The sequence below is a fragment of the Trichechus manatus genome, unplaced genomic scaffold (genome assembly GCF_000243295.1).
Source record: "Trichechus manatus latirostris isolate Lorelei unplaced genomic scaffold, TriManLat1.0 scaffold00003, whole genome shotgun sequence".
NCBI lineage: Eukaryota > Metazoa > Chordata > Mammalia > Sirenia > Trichechidae > Trichechus > Trichechus manatus.
In genome coordinates, this window is record NW_004443939.1 from 7,932,821 (window position 1) to 7,952,073 (window position 19,253).

The 19,253-nt window shown below is 35.8% G+C and overlaps 1 protein-coding gene across 1 annotated transcript in view; it reads left to right on the forward strand.

Annotated features, from left to right (window-relative positions):
• PATJ (PATJ crumbs cell polarity complex component) overlaps positions 1 to 19,253 on the forward strand; it is a 431,680-nt gene that overhangs the window by 82,830 nt on the left and 329,597 nt on the right. Inside the window, exons 10-14 of the mRNA XM_023730369.1 lie at positions 2,759 to 2,850; positions 5,298 to 5,439; positions 8,635 to 8,781; positions 11,292 to 11,368; positions 13,908 to 13,964. Of these exons, the coding sequence (XP_023586137.1) occupies positions 2,759 to 2,850; positions 5,298 to 5,439; positions 8,635 to 8,781; positions 11,292 to 11,368; positions 13,908 to 13,964 (515 nt within the window). The remainder of the gene's footprint in view (positions 1 to 2,758; positions 2,851 to 5,297; positions 5,440 to 8,634; positions 8,782 to 11,291; positions 11,369 to 13,907; positions 13,965 to 19,253) is intronic.

Genomic DNA, 19,253 nt, shown 5'->3' on the forward strand with positions numbered 1-19,253 from the left:
AAAGATAAAACAATTTTATTTTAATTAGAGTTATTTTCCTTTCCTATAGAGAGAATATGTTATGAGAATAAATACATGGCCCAAGTATCTCTGAATAATACTCCCTCAACTCCTATATGCAAACGTTTGGTAATTTTCACTGTCAGAGTTACTTTACTTTAACAGAATTATTAGGGTAAGGAAAAATAAACCTTTTCCCACAAATATTAGCTAGCAACATGAAAATTCAGAGTTATGAAATGTTCTAGTTTTTTTTAAATAGCAAGATTAGAGAATCTATTTCTTTAAAAAAATTATCTTGCATACTTAGAGCAGGTGGAAAAATTAAGAGTGTTAATGTATTCAAAGTCCTGAATGAAATTCATGTCAGACCACTTTGTGCTATTTTAGCCTAATGAAATATCTGTTTTCAAACCTTTAGATTCTTCTAAGTGCCACCTTTTTTAGGTTCAGAATTTAAATGAGTTCCAAACGCTAAGTATGGATTGTATAATAATGTTGCAAAAAGCCATATTAAGTAACTTCTCAATATCCTAGGTCTAGTTAGAAGAATCATGGCTTAGTTCCTAAACTTATGGCTTTTGAACCTCTATTATATTAAGATTTTAGGGTATTTCCTGTAAGTTTAGAATTGTAGATACAGAGTAAAACGAAAGTGAATAACTGATTACAAAAATTGAGAGAATCTGATGTTTATTTTACCAAATACAAATGTTTATGTTACTTTTTTACCCTCAGAAGAAGTTTTTGGGATTGTAGGGGGGTGGTGTGGTGAATCCAAAAACTAGAACACTGTAAAGGTCAACATGCTTTTTATCATGGAGTCTTTAAGAATCATTTTCCCTTTGTTTGTCTCATCGCACATTTGATGGGTCACTTTGCTTAGTTCTGGAGGGGTAGAAAAGTGAACATAAGACTATTCAGAGAGACAAACGTGTAAGCAACTCTCAGTTGTTTAAAGGAAAACTAAATAGATGTTTTTTTAAATTTTTTAATTTTTATTGTGCTTTAAGTGAAAGTTTACAATTCAAGTTAGTCTCTCATACAAAAATTTATACATACATTGTTATGTGACCCTAGTTGCTCTCCCTGTACAGTGACAGCACACACTTCCTTTCCACCCCGGATTTCCCGTGTCCATTCAACCAGCTGCTGACCCTTTGACCCTCTCTGCCTTCTCATCTTGCCTCCGGACAGGAGCTGCCCATTTAGTCTCATGTATCTACTTGAGCTAAGAAGCACATTTTCACGATATCATTTTATGTCCCATAGTCCAGTCCAATCTTTGTCTGAAGAGTTGGCCTTGGGAATGGTTTTAGTTTTGGGCTAACAAGAGTCTGGGGGCCGTGTCTTCTGGGGTCCCTCCAGTATCAATCAAACCGTTTAGTCTGGTCTTTTTACTAGAATTTGAGTTCTGCACCCCACTTTTCTCCTCCTTCAGGGACTCTGTATTGTGTTCCCTGTCAGGGCAGTCATTGGTGTAGCCGGGCACCATCTAGTTCTTCTGGTCTCAGACTGATGAAGTCTTCGGTTTATGTTGCCCTTTCTGTCTCCTGGGCTAATACTTTCCTTGTGCCTATGGTGTTCTTCGTTCTCCTTTACTCCACGTGGGTTGGGACCAATTGATGCCTCTTAGATAACTGCTCACTAGCTTTTAAGACTCCAGTCGCCACCCACCAAAGTGGAATGCAGAACATGAAATGGATGTTTCAGTAGAGATAAAAGCAAACTATCTTGGTGTATAGCAAAAGCAACAGGCTGATTGTTAGAGGGAAATGGAGAATTCACAAAGGAGATATTTGAGCTATGCATGGAAAAGGGGAAGGATTTTGATACAAGGGATGAGGTTGAAAGGGAGAAATAAATAAGAAAAGAGATAAAATCATGAAAATATTTGTTATTCTGCTGGAATATCAAGTGTCTGGTGTGTCTGGACTTCCATCTTGGCGGAGGGATATAGTAGAAGATGAAGTAGGAAAAGAAGTTTGGGGTGGATTATGGAACACCTTGAATGCATGTCTATGAAATTTACATTTCATTATGTAGGCAGTAGGAATCCAGTAATATTTATTCTACAGACAATATTTTAAGATCATTTGAAATTAAAAAATAAAAATGTAAAATCATCCAGATCTGTGGTTTTTTTTTTCCAATTTCCCTTCTAGTCCTTGCCAATAGGCATGACTACTTTTTACATAGTTGTAATTTTTATATAGTCATTTGTTTCTGTTTAAATGTTTTATTTTATAATATAAGGATTATTTCATGTGGCTGAGCTCATTCTAGTTTTTTAAAGATTGTGTGTACTTTTCCTTTTTCTATGTTTGGCAAGCTAACATGCGTTTTGAACTAAATATGGTCAGGAAGACCTGTTAGGAGACTCTTATCATAGTGCTGGTGAAAAATGATGAAAGCTTATGCCAAGTCAGCAGTGAGAATGGAAATAGACCAAGAAAAGAGAATCAGACTTACCCTGGGCTCTCCTGAATTCCAGCATGTACTGGAGTGCATTTCATCAAGGTTCCATTACGGATTATTTTTTCAGAAAGATAGTCATCAGTCAAATCATTTTGAATTCTGGTCACTTGTGATGTTGTCAGTTTGAAATAATCCATCAATTTCTCTGCTTGTGTTCAAAACAGTATTTATAAAGCCTCCAGTCAGCCCGTTTAGCTAATTAACTTCTTGATATGAATTTTGCAATCAAGGTCTAATTAGTGCTTTCTTCCTATTTTCCATATGTCTTGTGCACCTTCAGGGGAAGCTTCTGGGATTTATGTGAAAAGCATAATACCTGGCAGTGCCGCATACCACAATGGCCAAATTCAAGTGAATGACAAAATAGTTGCTGTAAGTAACTGGCCTGTGTTTTAGACTTGAATCTTTTTTTGTTTTTTTTAAAGGTTAATCTTTATTATTGTATGTATGAGGGGAATGGCTTAATATATTTTCATAAGTTTTTTTTAAAAAATTAAGTTTGTTAGTATAGTTAAATATTAATTTGGACTCTAACAGTTGCCATTGACTTGATTCTGACTCATGGTGACCACATGTGTGTCACAGTAGAACTGGACACCGTGGGGTTTTCAATGGCTGATTTTTCAGAATTAGTTCGCCAGGCCTTTCTAACAAGGCACCTCTGAGTGGACTTGAACCTACAACCTTTCAGTTGCTAACTGAAAGTATTAATTGTTTACACCCCCCCCAAGAACCCCAGTTTGGACTCTAATGATTCTAAATTTGAATTTTGTTTTTGACTGTCCATGAAGAAAAGGTTCTGTAACAATAAACCCACCAAAAACCAAACCCACTGCTGTCGAGTTGAGTCTAACTCATAGCAACCCTAGGACAGAGTAGAACTGCCCCATAGGGTTTCCAAGGCTGTAAATATTTATGGAAGCAGACTGCCACATCTTTCTTCCGTGGAATGGTGGCTTCCAACCGCCAGCTTTTTGTTTAGCAGCTGAGTGCTTTAACCACTGCGCAGCCAGGCTTCCTTATATATAATATTTGAAACATGTATATTTGAAAGATATTCTAGCATTCTTCTAGAAAACACTTTTAAAGCATCTCTTTGTGTTTTTCAAACTTAACCATTTTATATGGAATTATATGCCATTACCAGCTCTTTTAATCTCTTCATGAAAATAATTTTTGTAATAGTTGTTTTGAGTACACCCAAAATTGGAATATGTCATACATAATAATTACCTTTTATTGATTCAGACTGATCTTTCCCCTATTCAGTAGAAATTAGTTACATTTTATAGTTTTTTGAGCAATATTTTTGAGGCATATATGTATCTATATTTAGGTAACTATCATAAGTGCTGGAGTACTAGCTAAAAGGTTGGCAGTTTGAATGCACCCAGATGTACCTCGGAAGAAGGACCTGGTGATTTGCTTCCAAAAGGTCACAGCCACGAAAACATGGTGGAGTGCAATTCTCCTCTGAAACACATGGGGTCTCTATGAATCAGAATCGACAAGAGAGCAACTTTGTTTTTTTTAGTGTTTCTGTCTGTAATTTAATGATTTACATAGAAACAAATGTTTGGTGGTATGATTTGAATCTTTGTCCTTCAAGGCCATCTAAGGAAGTACCTCTTGGCTTTTACAGTAATGAATTTTACAGTAATAACTTTTGGTGTTTTGCAGGGTCTGAAGGTCTAGTATGATAGAGAAAGCAAGCATTTGATGACCTCTTTGATTCTGACAATAATAAACCAAACCAAAAATCAAACCCATTGCCATTGAGTTGATTCCTTTTCATGGCAATCACATGTGTTACAGAGTAAAACTGCTCCGTTGGGTTTTCTCGGCTGTAATCTTTGTGGAAAGGAGCCCTGGCGGTGCAGTGGTTAAGCACTTGGCTGCTAACTGAAAGGTCGGTGGTTTGAACCCACCGGCTACTCCATTACTGAAAGATGTGGCAGTCTGCTTGTAAAGATTTTAGGCTTGGAAACCCTAGGTGCTGTTCTACTCTGTTTTATAGGGTCAATATAAGTTGGAATCGACTCAACCGCAACAGGTTAGGTTTTGGGTAATCTTTATGGAAACCAGGCCTTGGTAGCCAGGAGGAAACAGCTTGTATCACTCAGGGACCTTTGATGATAATAAAAAAAGCCAAACCCATTGCAGTTGAGTCTGACTCATAGTAGTCCTATAGGACAGAGTAGAACTGGCCCATAGGGTATCCAAGGAGCAGCCAGTGGATTCAAACTGCCGACCTTTTGATTAGCAGCTGTAGCTCTTAACCACTGTGCCACCAGGGCTCCTTGCCAATAATACCAACATTAAAACCTGTTGCCGTCGAGTCAGTTCCGACTCGTAGCAACCCTATAGGACAGAGTGGTACTGCCCCATAGGGTTTCCAAGAAGTGGCTGGTGGATTCAAACTGTCAACCTCTCCATTAGCAGCTGAGCTTGTAACCACTGCGCCACCAGGGCTCCTTAATGATAATAACATCTATTAATACATCTTGAGACCAATGTATAACAATTAACCATCTTTTGTGGCACTTTGAATCTTGAATACCATCAGAGAACCTCTGTCAAATTCTTAGGTAAAATGTGTGACTTAGGATATAGGTATGAGTTTGCTTTCTGCTTTGTCAGGACCCTTTCAGCACATTTTACTAGTAGTTTTGCATTCTCATTAAGAAATACTTTCTAAAATCTAATACAAATTATGTAGGGAATAAAATGAATTCCCTATTTTTGTGCTATTTTGCCAGGATTAAAAATAGTAGCTAACTTGAAATCTCTGTTCCTTAATGTGTCTCTAAACATTTTAGGTTGATGGTGTGAATATTCAAGGTTTTGACAACAAAGATGTTGTTGAAGTACTAAGAAATGCAGGGCAGGTGGTGCATTTAACCCTAGTTCGAAGGAAGACATCCTTATTTGATCCTCCACTTGAACAGCCTTCAGACAGAGGTAATTCTTCCCAGTGCCCCTCTCTACCATGTAGTCTGGGATTTGAGGAATAGCTCATTTACGGAGTTGCTCTGTGAATCTGAGTAGGAAAAATTGCTCACCTATGTAATGTAGTAAAGTAGTGATGAAGAAATAAATCAGCTCATGTGTGTGTTGAAGAAAAATTTCCTTTGGCCACTTCAATGCCAGTCCAAATGGTAGGACCTGAACTCTTAGATGCACTAAACTCTGAGAGCTTCTCTAAACAGAGATGGAATTCATTTTCCCGAAAAGCTTCTGAATTTCTTTTACTATTTATATTTGAATAATAAAGCTTTGACACCTTTTGTTCCAGGAGCTCTCATTTGTCTAATTCTTCGGCATTTGGCAAATTGAGGTTTCATATTACTTTTAATGATATATTTTATTTTAATCTGTCTGTTGATTTATTTTTGAAATACAGCAAGATAAAATAACACATGGATTTTGCTGGGGTTACTGTGAAGAACATTTTTGGTTCTAAAGTAATACTTGTTTTTATTTTAATGATAAGAATATTAAATCTTCATTATGGAGTATATACATAACTGTGTGCATGTCAATTTTTAATTATCAACTTATAAATGTATAGATAAAAAAGTTGACAATCATGGGAACACATGTTCAATTTAAAATGAATGATTAGTTATATAATTAGTGAGTGAGAAATACTTCCATTAAAATTTGTCAAAAGATGACTTCAAAATTTTTATTTTCTCTGGGGATATTCCTCTGAAGATATAAGCCTGGAAACTTCTGCTTTCAACTGATATTGATTTGTATTTAAACTGGAACTTTTTAAGTTTTATGTGACATTGGAAATTTTGTTGCTGAAGGACAGATGCCCTGTTAACTGCATTCCATGTATGACATTTAAAATTGCTGAAACAGGACAAATTGTGTAAATGCCTATATACCTTAAAAAGTTTATATTAAAAAAATGTTTTTAATTGCTCTGATAGAGCCCTTAAAAAGGCTTCAGTCTACTATATCAAATGAAGTACATCATCTCCAAATTAGCACTTCTTTACTGGGCATGTCTACATTTTAAAATTGTATTGGAATAAAAAAATCTACACCTCTTCTTCCATTGTTTAGGTGTCCTTCTTACATGGTTGCCTGGTGCCCTTTGAAGAACATTCCCCTGTAGCATTTAGCACACTACATTGTAATCACAGTACATCATGTGTGGCTTCAGTAATGTAGGGGAATGGCTATGCCTCTTGCCCCCTGCTTCAGGTGACACATCTTTGTGTGCCTTGCACATACAAGCATTTAAAAGTTTGTTTTACGGAAACAAACTACATAACTTTAGCTCTTGCAAAGTACCTCCCTCTACCATTCTAAATCTTACTCTATACTCCTGCTATTCGAAGACCATGTTTTGGCACACAATCACATCATGTACTGCTTTCTGTTGCGGACTGTTTTCTCTTCTCCCCAGTGACACTCGTGGGCATTTTTTATACTAGCCCATGGCTGTGCAGCTAATGGGTCTCAATGCACAAAGGAGCTAAAACGTATTTTCGGTATAGAATTTCATGTTATGGTTATAGGAACTTTCCACTAGTTATAGTTTTCAACTTTTTATTGTAAAAAAATTTGAACATACAGAAACATTGAAAAATAATCTAATGAGTACCTAAAAACCTGCCATTTAGATTCAACAGTTAACATTTTGCCGTATTTTCTTTTTCTATTTAATTATCTTGTTTTCCTGAACCATTTCAGAGTGAGTGGTAGACATCATGACACTTTACCCCTACATATTTTAGCCTATATCTTTTAAAAATAAGGGTATAAGTACATAACCACAATACCATTATCATACTGAAAAAAATTAATAGTAATTCCCTAATATCAAAATACCAAATTTATACTTATATTTCCCCATTTACCCCAGAATGGCTTTTATGACTTCACCTCCTACACTCCCCTCAAAAGCCACCAAGATCCAATTGTGCATTGCACTTAACTGCATTTGTTGTTGCTGTTCTTTTAATCTAGAAGAGCCCCCACCCCTGCTTTCATGACATGGACTCTTTGAAGGATCAGTTCGTTTGTCACTAGCCTGCCGTGTTCTGAGTTTAGTTGTTTCATTTAACTCTTGTTGTGTCATTTAACTCTTCCCACTCTCCTTTGTGTTTCCTCTGAGCTGGAAGATAGATCTAAAGCCTTAGATTCAGGTTAAATATTTTCGGTAAGAGTACTTTATAAGTGATGTGTGATTATTTGAAAAATAACTTTAAAGGACTGTTTTTCCATTTTTCTTGTGTTTAAGAGGTAATAGTGACTTGCATGTGTTAAAACAAAATCTTTCACAAAATTAATTTGTAGAACTCAAAAACTTTATTTAGAGATATGGGAATCTGGAAGCATCAGGCCTGAAAGTCGGACTGGAGCTTCTGGGAATAAAAGAGTCAGAGTTTTATAGTAACAAGCATATAGGAAACTTTAGCTACTTGGCTTGGGTTTAAACAGTAAGGGTCGAACTGCTTTTTGTTAAAAACAGGAAACTGGTGGGTCCTGACAAACAGGAACCTGACAAACTTTATTTGGTTTCCGCTGGTTTGCCAACATGGGCTCAGCATGAGTGACTCCATCTTGGGTTAATTATTTAGATTATCACGCTTGAGATAAAAAAAACTCTGGATAACTCCTGTTACTTCAGTTAGCTCAATTAAGTAAGTAAGCAATCTCCACGTGCATTGGGGTAATTTTTCTCCAACTTCCACCCAATTAATAAGGCTACATATGTAGACTTGTTATACTCATGATGATGTCATGCCAGGACCTAGGCGAGACCAGAACAGTCAGACTGGCTTATTCTGCATGTCCTGGCTCTTGACTGTCCACAGCGTGGGAACTAAAGATCGTAGCATCCTTTTTCTTCTGTCTTGAAAAGAATCTACTCCAGTTTTGCCATCAAGTTTACCTCACTTTTCTCTTCCCAGTGACCAATTTCTTATTCTTTACAATACTACCCACAAGTTTTTTTTTTTTTTTTTAATGATACGGTTATCATACACGGCATTTTAGATCAAGGAATCTTAGATCTAAGTCATTGGAGATGCTTGTACGGAGGTAGTGAAACAGGAGAGCAGGAGTGAAATAAGCTCATGTAAATATGGTCTTAATAAATATGTTAATGATTCAAATTAGCAATTCTTATTTTAGGGGCTTCTGTAGAACCACCAAAAATACCGGCCCTCTTTCTAACTGGAGCTGTGGAAACAGAAACTAATTTGGATGATGAAGATGAGGAAATTGAAGAAAGAATGGATAATCAAAAAAATGACAACATACAAGTCTTAGAAAAACTGGGTAGGCACAAAGCATTCACTTTGAAATCATTTGAGTTTTTCATTTGTTAACTCTTTTCTCCCTTCATTGTTAATATAATGTGAGGAATGTTAGAGACATTTTGGAGATATAAAATAGATTATTCTTAATATCAACATCTTAATGCTTTTGGGGACTTGATGGAGACCAAGCATATTCTTATTTAATCTTTAATTCTATTAATTTTGAATGCATATTTATTAATATGTGATGACTATTTTTTTCTTAATATTTTAAATTACTGCATCATTTAGCCTGTATATTGTCATTGATATTACATTTATATCTGTAGATATATAACTACCTGTACGCATATAGTGGTAGTTCTTTTTCGCCATAAAAATTAATAGTACATATATTTTTATATGTTTTATCAAGTTGCCAGGCTGCTGCTATATATCTATTCTTTATTTTTAGTTGATATGCAAATTTGCCCTTTTGCTTTGTACCTTGACACCTCAGCTATTATAGTTAACTTTGTCCTGCAGGAATATTGGATAATGGTCTCACACAATTACCTGCATGAAGGTGCTCAGGAAAGCCTTGCCAGTTGAATGAAACTACTTGAAATATTTAACTCCATTTCATGTTGTAGAGTAGTTTTGTGGGAGAATTTTTGGCTTTGATTGGCTTGTCTCTGGAAAGAATTGCCTGAAGGAAGGTGTTAACCCTTAATGAAAGTTAAAAAATTTCCTTTTCATTTGGAATCCCCTCCCCTTTTCTTTTTACTCAAGTGGATTGCAATTAATCTTCTGTTGTTTTAATTCAAGCGAGTTCCTGGGTGGATTTTCAGTGAATTATTAGGAGAAAATCAAATATATTCTGAAGTTAGAAATACTTTAAAAATGTTTTATCTGCTCTTTTTGGATCAAACCTCACTACATTTTCTTTTCTTCATGCGTATATGTAATTTCAGTTTGAGAGTAAGACCAAAATTTTCTAGTTCCTATGAAGTTAGCTCTCCTTTTTACCATTGGAATAATTGTTTCAGATTGTCATATTCATTTTGTTGATCATTTTGTGTAGCCAAGGATTTACTGAGCTAGTGAAAGTAAATTAATCTCTTGTCTGACACTTGGGCCTTTGTACTGTGTTTTAAACACATGGCTGTCTATGTTTGTATTTTACCTTGAAAGGTAAAAAATGTAGTCAAAAGAATGGTAGGTGAGATGTAGACATTATTTTACACATGTGTATGAACTGTCATTTGAGTACTATGTTTTGAAGTTTGAATTCAAGCAACGAGTGGTAAATTTTGTTCAAAATAGCTTAGCAAAGAAACTGCTACTTAGAAGAAATTTAACAGGTTCAATGTTAGAACTCTTAATATAATTTCATATGGAAATGTTAGCAAGAATAGCCACAAAGGTGCAGAGTTTGATACTTTGTTTTTAATAGAATCTTTGGGTAGTTATTCCCGAATGTAGTTCAGCACATCAGTTATTATAGTTATTTCATGGATATTCTTTTTTTAAATCTAGTACTTTAAGTTCATCAGTATTCATTAGTTTTAGTCTATGATTTCTGAGGTTAGCCTGTTTTACGTAATGATTTGTATTATATAATTAAGCATTATATCCATCCAAGATGAGCTGTCATTTGTGATAAGTGTTTAATGACTTGTCCAATCTTGTGACAAAATCGAGTTTTTCTTTAACTTGAAAAATGGTGAAGATTTGTTCATTTTCAGCTACTGCTATGGATATAAGTTGAAATTACAGTTTTAGTACTTTGTTATCTGTTAAACATTGTTTAGGCTACAAACTTTTATATGTGCAGTGATCTTCTGGCTAAGGCCATATGGAGGACAGGCCAGACACTTAAAATCTGTCTTAGCTTTTAAAAATGATCTTACCTATGCAACAAAGGCGATATTACACTCCGGTAAGAAAGTCATTAAGATATAAACATCCAGATAACCAAGGGGCTCAAAAGATTAGTGTAAGCTTCTACTGTATTAAAGCTCATGCAACTCAATGGTTGAATTAAACTAGACTTTATATCCACCACAGGCAGAAAAATCTGATAGGATTGTGTTGATATATTTTGTTGATACTAAAGATATCTTGTTTTTACTTTATTAATAGGTGGGTAGACTGGTACTACTTTGAAGTGATTAACATTTAAATTAAATCCTTGTATGGCCTAACATATTATAAAGCAAAGCCAGATGCATTTTACTTGTAAACTACAGGATGTTTACATATAAACTGTATATAATTCAAATTTCATTTATAACTTATCATTTCCTCTTCCCTTTAAAATATTCCTTAACCACAAAGCCCCTTCATAATTTTGTCACAGCTGCTATTTACATTTTACATTAGTATTGTAAGTCTCCTCTGATTTACTTTACTTAGTAGACCAAAGTTAATGCATTTTCCTTTTTATTCATTTTCCTTTCCTCACTGAAATTGTGCTGTTATTGAAGAATTTCATAGTTAAGTGTGTTTGGCTCACAGTAGCTTCAATATTCTTTTTTTTATATCCAGAAAGAGTCCCAGACTCTCCAGAAAATGAGCTGAAATTCAGATGGGAAAACCTATTGGGCCCTGATTATGAAGTAATGGTATGTTGAAATCCTCTAATAAAAAACACTCAAGTCTCATTTCATGTCAAGCTGCTAATACTACAATTTAAAGAAACGGGAGCGTCCAAGAATAGCCGGGTTGCCTTTGTTTTTATCCTCCTGCCTTTTTTCCCTATTGACTCAATCAATTGATTTTTTTTTTTTTTTGGTAGCTTTTTAAGCTGTAGGAACAATTAAGAATGGTGCACAGGCTTCAGTGACAATTAGCAGACACTCAGCTCATGTTGGAACAATTTAAGTCAACAATAGGCAGAAAAATGTGAGGAGACAGAAGGCTTGCCTTTAAATTTATAACTTGTATCAGCTGCTTAAAATTGCTGGCATTTTCATGATTACTTTTATGATCTGTTTGTTTTATTGTACACTGAAAAGGCTGCGGATATTAGTCCTATGTTTCACAAAGAATCTTGCAGTTTTATGAGAAAAATGAAAGAATGATTATCAAATGTATTTGGGAGAACAGGAAGTAATTTAGGTTAGGTATATGTTTATATACCGGTGGTCCATTAGACTTCCTTTCACCTGTTGTTAGATTCATTGAGTAGGGGATTGATTACATTTTCCCATATGAATCCACATAAAAGCAGAAAACTGTGCTTAGAAAAGCCTCTCCGGTGTTCACCAAATGCGTTAGTAATAAAATATTCTATTAAATTTCTTTTGTCGTTCACGTTTTCTTACATATGTTTATCATTAGTACTTGCTGGCCAGTTGGAGATTTTCTCTCTCTTCTTGGTTCATAATATCCAGCCACGACCTATTGTCAGAAAATTTCCAATGACATTAAAAAATAAATAAATAAATAAACCTATGATGTGGAGTCTATTCCGACTCAGTGACCCTATAGGACAGAGTAGAACTGCCTTGTAGGATTTCCAAGGCTATAGGGTCGCTATGAGTCGAAATTGATTTGGCAGCAGTGGGTTTGGGTTTTCTTTTTGTGTGTGTGTGTGTGTGTGTGTGTGTGGAATTTTTATGGAAGCTGGTCATCGGGTCTTTTTTCTGTGGAGTGGCTGGTGGGTTCAAGCCACTGACCTTTTGGTTAGCAGCTGAGCAGTTTAACCACTGTGCCACCATGGCTCCTCCCCAATGACATTAAGAAGTGTTAAAACAGCCCATACTTTCTCTTCTTGCTAATTCTGTACTTGCCTCTCAGGTCTCATGAACCTCATAGATTTCAAACACTGTCATTAGGCTATCACCTAGCAAATGACCTTTCCTACTATCCTTGGTAGTTTAATATTCAAAGTAATTTTATGTACCAGTATTTACAAATGGCCACTTTTGTGATGGGCTCTTTTTTTTTTTTCCCAGTGAAAATTTTATCGTCATTATAACCATGCTTCCAAATTTCATTTATCACATAGGTCATGACAGAGGAGCTAGAAGGAGGAAACAGAATTTGAAGTTAAAAGCTTAAAGGGACAGCTTTTTTAAAAAATTGTGCTTTACGTGAAAGTTTACACTTCAAGTTAGTTTCTCATACAAAAATTTATACACACATTGTTATGTGACCCTAGTTGCTCTCCCTATAATGTGACAGCACACTCTTCCAAAGGGACAGCTTTTTCATTAAGAGTTTTAGCTTCTTGTTCTCAGGTAGGAGGGACAGAAAGGAGAAGTCAGCCTAAATAAAGAACAAATAATAAACACATACACAATCATCCATCAATGCCTACATACACACACACGTGCACGCACACATACATATGTATATACATACTTGCTGGCCAAGTTTCTTATTCCGGTTACTTCCAGGATCTACTTATCTAAAGTACAGTACTTTTAGAAGCTTTAATTGGTTCATTGTTTAACTTATTCCCTCCAGATGCACTGTATTTTATTAACAACTTTCAGATGCAAATCATCAGTGAAGTACTTTTGTTTGCAAAGAACTCCCTTCTGTGGATGTCCACCATTGAAGCGTAGAACAATAGTTTTAGGCCAGGATTAAAAGCTTTAAGTATCCCATGAGGCTCCCACCAGAGACCAGGTCTTTTTGTTTGTGTCGTTGCCGGCTGTGTCTCCTGGGGAAATGGTTTGATCTGGCTGTGCAAAGTCAGATGCTTCAGTTTTTCCAAACTCATATGACTTGATTGACCTTCTCAACTTTGTTTTTAGTTCTAAATTTGAAAGTAAAGTGGCCATACTCCTGATTTTGTTAAAAGGGTGACATTTCTATAGATTCACTATAATGGAGGATTGTACTAAAATTTTAGGGATCATGGATTTTTTAAAAATAATATATGTATTTGGCCATCACCTTCTGTTCAACTTTTGAATAATTTATAAAAAAAAAATTTTGCTGTGGGAAACAACAACACAAAAATCACAAACATTCTGAAATTTTACATTATATGTTATACTTAGGCATTACAGAAATATAGGTAAGAAATTAGAATATAGGTCAGATGGAGTTATCAGTATGCAAGTTTTACAGATGTTTTCATAAAATTTAGGAAGAAATAAACTTATGCTTTTACAAATACTGGAAATCTTTATTTTCTTGTAAATTTAGGTTGCCACTTTGGACACACACATTGCAGATGATGCCGAGTTACAGAAATATTCAAAGGTAAGCATTGTTTTTTAAATGTGTTACCAGCTTTTTGTTGTTTGAAGAACTTTATTATTATTTTTTTTTATATTGTGCTTTAGGTGGAAGTTTACAGCTCAAGTTAATTTCTCATTCAAAAATGTATACACACATTGTTCCGTGACACTGCTTGCAATCCCCACAACGTGACAGCACACCTGCCCTCTTCCATCCCGGGTTTTAAATTCTTATTGAACAAATAAAATTAATTCTGTGACCTAACAGGTCCAGAATTTAGTCTTTGACGTTTTCTGGAAATGTGATGAGTTCCCCCTATTAGATATGCCTGGGAAGAACGTGGGATCCTGTGTGCCACTTCCAGAAGCCAAAAACCTAGATTTGACTGCTTTGCCCACCTTCATGCATAGAGTAACATTGTGCAGAGTGTGTTAACTCTTTAGATATTATAACAAGTCCTTTAAAAATGTGTTCCTAAAAATCAAGACTATAAATGCAGACTAAAAATCCTTTACGTCCAGATGTTCAAGGACATTATCTAGCCATAGTATAGACACTGGTTGTCCTTGAACTTAAAATTTTTTGGTGAGCTTTACTTCTAAGTTCCTGGGTGGTGCAAATGGTTTTTACTCAGCTACTAATGAAAGGTTGGCATTTCGAACCCACCCAGAGGCTTCTGGCCTGGGATCAACTTCCATAAAGATTGTTGCTGTTGTTAGGTGCTGGGGAGTTGATTTCTACTGATAGCAACCCCACGTGATACAGTCGAGTTGCCCCTTAGGGTTTTCTAGGCTTTGATCTTGACTAGGCTATAATCTTTACCAGAACAGATCGCCAGGTCTTTCTCCTTCAGAGCCGCTGGGTGGGTTCAAACCACCAACCTTTTGGTTAGGAGATGAGTGCTCAACTGTGGTGCCACCAGGGCTCCTTTCCATACAGATTAAGCCAAGAAAACCCCATGGAGTAGTTTTACTATGTAACACAAGGGGTCGCCATGAGTTGGAATCTACTCTATGGCAACATGTTTGGTTTTTTTTTTTGGAGGGGTGAGGGCGGTTTATTTCTAAGGAGTCCTGGTTGCTCAGTGGTTATAAACGCTCAGTTGCTAACCAGAAGGTTGATGTTTGGAACCCACCAGCCACTCTGCGGAGGAAAGGTGTGGCAGTTTGCTTCTGTAAAAATTACAGTCTTGGAAACCCTATGGGACAGTTCTACTCCGTCCTATAGGGTTGCTATGTGAGTCCAAGTCGAGTTGACAGCAATGGTATTTTGTTTTACAGAAAGATGCCTTTACAACCATTTTTTTTCCCAACATTTTTATGTTCTCTCACTACAAATTCATTCTATATTTTCTATTCTGGGTAATCAAAGGTCAGGGTAATGGACATTTAGAGAAGTCTTTTAGGTGGAAAATGGCTGGCTTTCTCAATAAATAATGAACAAAGGAAGTTTTTCATGCCAGAATAATTTCAAAAATCATATTGTAATCCCACATGGGGTGAAAGAACTGAGCCCAGCTCAAACTCTGCTGTCACATGGCGTACACAAAATGGTATTTTTTTTTTTGCATCCCATGAGGGTTTTGTAGGATGTTATGAGTGCCTTTTTAGATAGTTCTACTGTTTCCTTCTTTGAATATTTATGATGAATATTTCTCCTCCATAATTTTGTATTGTATGTTATGTTATTTTATAAGTTTGAGTTTTCAAGACTGATACCATGTATAGTGTTTCTTTCCTTCTAAGTTTACCTATATTTTGAGTAACTTCCTTGCTGTGACTAGGTGGGCCAAACTGACCAAGCTTTCCTCAGATGGGCTGTGTAAAAACAACATGGCCCACCTTCTAGTTAATTTTAAATTATGGACAAAGTCAGCTTTGTAATAGATTGGAGTAATCACTAATCACTAATTCCGCCTAAATATGTTGAGGGATTTAAATAGAAATGAAAGTAAGAAATAAAATTACCTCACCCAAACTGCAATTGTTATTCATTACTTTTGTTTATTAGTTACTGATTACGTGGAGCCTGGAGCCAAATGATCAGAATTCAAATTCTAGTTTATCTACTCAATAGCTGGGTGATTGGGGGAATATTATCTAATCTCAGTTTTGTTTTCTGTAGAAGGAGGATATTAATAGATTAGTATCTATCTCAGGATTGTGTAGGAATTGAATGTAATATGCCTAAAATAGTGACAGGCACATAGTAACTGTTATTGTTTATTATTATCATATAAATCAATGATACTTTTTCCTAAAAATGTTTTTTTATTTACTCTAAATTCTTGGATATTTTCTATTTACCTGTCTTGTAGTTTACCAAATTTCCTGTGTCTACTTTGCTGCTAAACCCCATCTACTGAGTCCTTAATTTTACTATTTTTCCATGCTAGAATTTCCATTTTATTTATTTTAGAATATAATCCTCTGATAAACAGATGTATACTTACCATCTTTTTCTCTGTTTATTGAACATGTTGATATAGCATATAAAGATGTTAAATATTAACTCCAGTATCTGAGCCAACTTTGTATTTGTTTCCATTGTCTGATGCTTTCTCGTTATCGTTTATTTAGTTGTGTCTGATAATTTGGTTGAATGCCTAGCATTGTGTAAGACAGGGTAAAAAGGCTGCCAGGGTGTTATATCACTTTAGAGAGGTTTCACCATTCTAATAAACAGATTGTGAGTGTGTGTGTGTGTGTGTGTTGGTGGAGTGAGGGTGATCATCTCAGAGATGGCAGAGCTGCAGTTCTGGTAAGCCTCAGTCTATCTCTGATGGGGACCTTTGCTCCTAAGACATAGCTTTCCAGGTATCCCACCTAAGAGCCTGGGTGTTTACCCATCCCCTCTCCCAGGTGGGTCCTAAACTCTAATCCTAGTTTCCGTAATAGTGTGGAGCTGTTGAAATCTTTGCTTTCCTTTCCAGAGGCTTTCTGATTAGCTCTTTATTCTCTACCCCATATAGCTTTTGAACTCAGGAGACATGCTTAGGGTAAACCTGCCCTGTATCAGGCTCAGTTCATCACACAGTTCAGCTATAGTTGTCTGCCCACCCCAGTTCAAGACTGTAAAACCCTGTGTCATCATATTTTATACGTAGTAAAAGAGAACAAGTCAAAGAGTATAATGTACCACATTTTGTATACATTTTAATGTACAGAATTGTCTTTCTCCGAGCAAAAGATGTTTTCTCACGTTAGTTTCCTGCCGGCAGTGTTACTAACTTTACCCTCTTGCCTCATCAACCTCTATTGCAATATATACTGTACTCAGTAACTCTGATTTAAAGATGTGGAAAGGCTTTGAGTTGAACAGACTTTCAGAACCACTTCATAGAATCTCATCAGTATATTCAGCTGTTCATCAATTCATCAAATATTTGAGTATTTACTCTGTGCCAGATATTCTACTGGATGCCGGGGTTTTAGCAGACACAATGCAAAAAGAAAAAAGAAAAAAGGTCCCTCTGCTGTAGAACTTTTATTTTATTTTAGTCAGGGGAGGCAGAAAACAAGTTATATAGTATGTTAGAAGGTAGTAAGTGCTGTGGAAAAATTAAGGTGGGGAAGATATATAGGGAATTCGGGGGATGGAGAAGGTTTGCCCCTTTAGTTAGGTTGATCATGGAAGGCCTCATTAGGAAAGCGACATTTGAGGAAATGTTTGAAAGAGGTGAAGTAACCAGCGTAATTTTTCTTGTGTGTGGTATGAGCAATAATACCTGTGTTGTAAGGGATTAATATAAGAATATTTAATATATGTCTTCATTAATATACCTCAGTGCCAACACATAAGAAATGTTCAATAAATGGTGGTTTTGTTTTCTAGTTGTATGTCTCCAGTACTTTTAGATGCTGATCTATTAAAGGGTCTCTTTTTAAAATAAGCTATTTTAAAACATCTTATGTAATTAATTGAAAATTTGCTGTGGGAAAACTTTTTTTTTAAACACTGGGAGAAAAAAGTCACTCGTAATTTCACTGTTCTTTTTTCATATTTAGCTGTTAACCTGTATATATTTACATATTTGTAGTTGGTATACCCATCCTTTTGCTATGTGTGAGAGAGAGGGATGTGTGCTTTTTCTGTATAACATTATTACACATTTTTACATTTTTCTACATTGATTTCTCAGTTATTAATGTCTACAGAGTATTCTTTCATTTTGATAAGCTGTGATTTTTTCCTTCTAAATTTTATTTTGTTGTTATTGAAAGTATACACAGCAAAACATACACGAATTCAGCAGTTTCTACATGTACAATTCAGTAAAATTGATTACATTCTTTAAGTTGTGCAATCATTCTCACCCTCTTTTTCTGAGTTGTTCTTCCCTCATTAAGATAAACTCACTGCCCCCTAAGGTTCCTATTTAAGTTGCTGTTGTCAATTTGATTCCATATAGGTAGTTCTTAAAAGAGCATAATGCTCAAGGCAGGCCTTTTTTTTTTTTTTTTACTAATTATGCTAAACCATTGTTTGGTTTTAAGATGACTTCAGGGGATATTTTGGTTTAAGGTTTAAAGATTATCTCAGTATGATTTTCTTTTTTTTTAAATCTCCGTATTATTGGAAATTTAGGTCTTAACCCAGGAGGCTTTTGCTTCATTCTATACTATGCAAATATAAAAAGCCCAAACCTGTTGCCGTCAAATTGATTCTAACTCATGGTGACCCCAAGTGCTACAGAGTAGAACTGTTCCATAGGGTTTTCTTGGCTGTAATCTTTACAGAAGCAATCTGCCAGACCTTTCTTCCATGGAGCCGCTGTGTTTGAACATCAGCCTTTAGATTAGCAGCTGACTGCAAACCGCTTGTGCCACCCAGGTGTCTATTAAAAAACAAAAACAAAAAAAAACCCATTGGTGTGGATTCAATTCTGACTCATGGCGACTCTATTTGTTACAGAGTAGAACTCAGTTCCATACGGGTTTTTTTTGGCTGTAATCTTTATGGAAGCAGATCTCCAGGCCTTTCCAACCACTGGGTGGGTTGGTAGCTAAGTTCAAAGCCATTTGTGCTACCTAACAAAAAAAAAAACAAAAAACAAACCTGATGTTGTCGAGTCGATTCCGACTCATAGCAACCCTATAGGAGAGAGTAGAACTGCCCCGTAGGGTTTCCAAGCAGCCACTGGTGGATTTGAACTGCCGAACTTCTGGTTAGCAGCTAAGCTCTCAGCCATTGTAAAGAGGACTTTAATTTGCCAGTCAGAATCCATTTCACAGATAAGGATACTAAAGGCTGCATAAATTGAATGACTTGTCCAAAATTAAAAGCTAGATAGTAGCAAAGGCATATTGC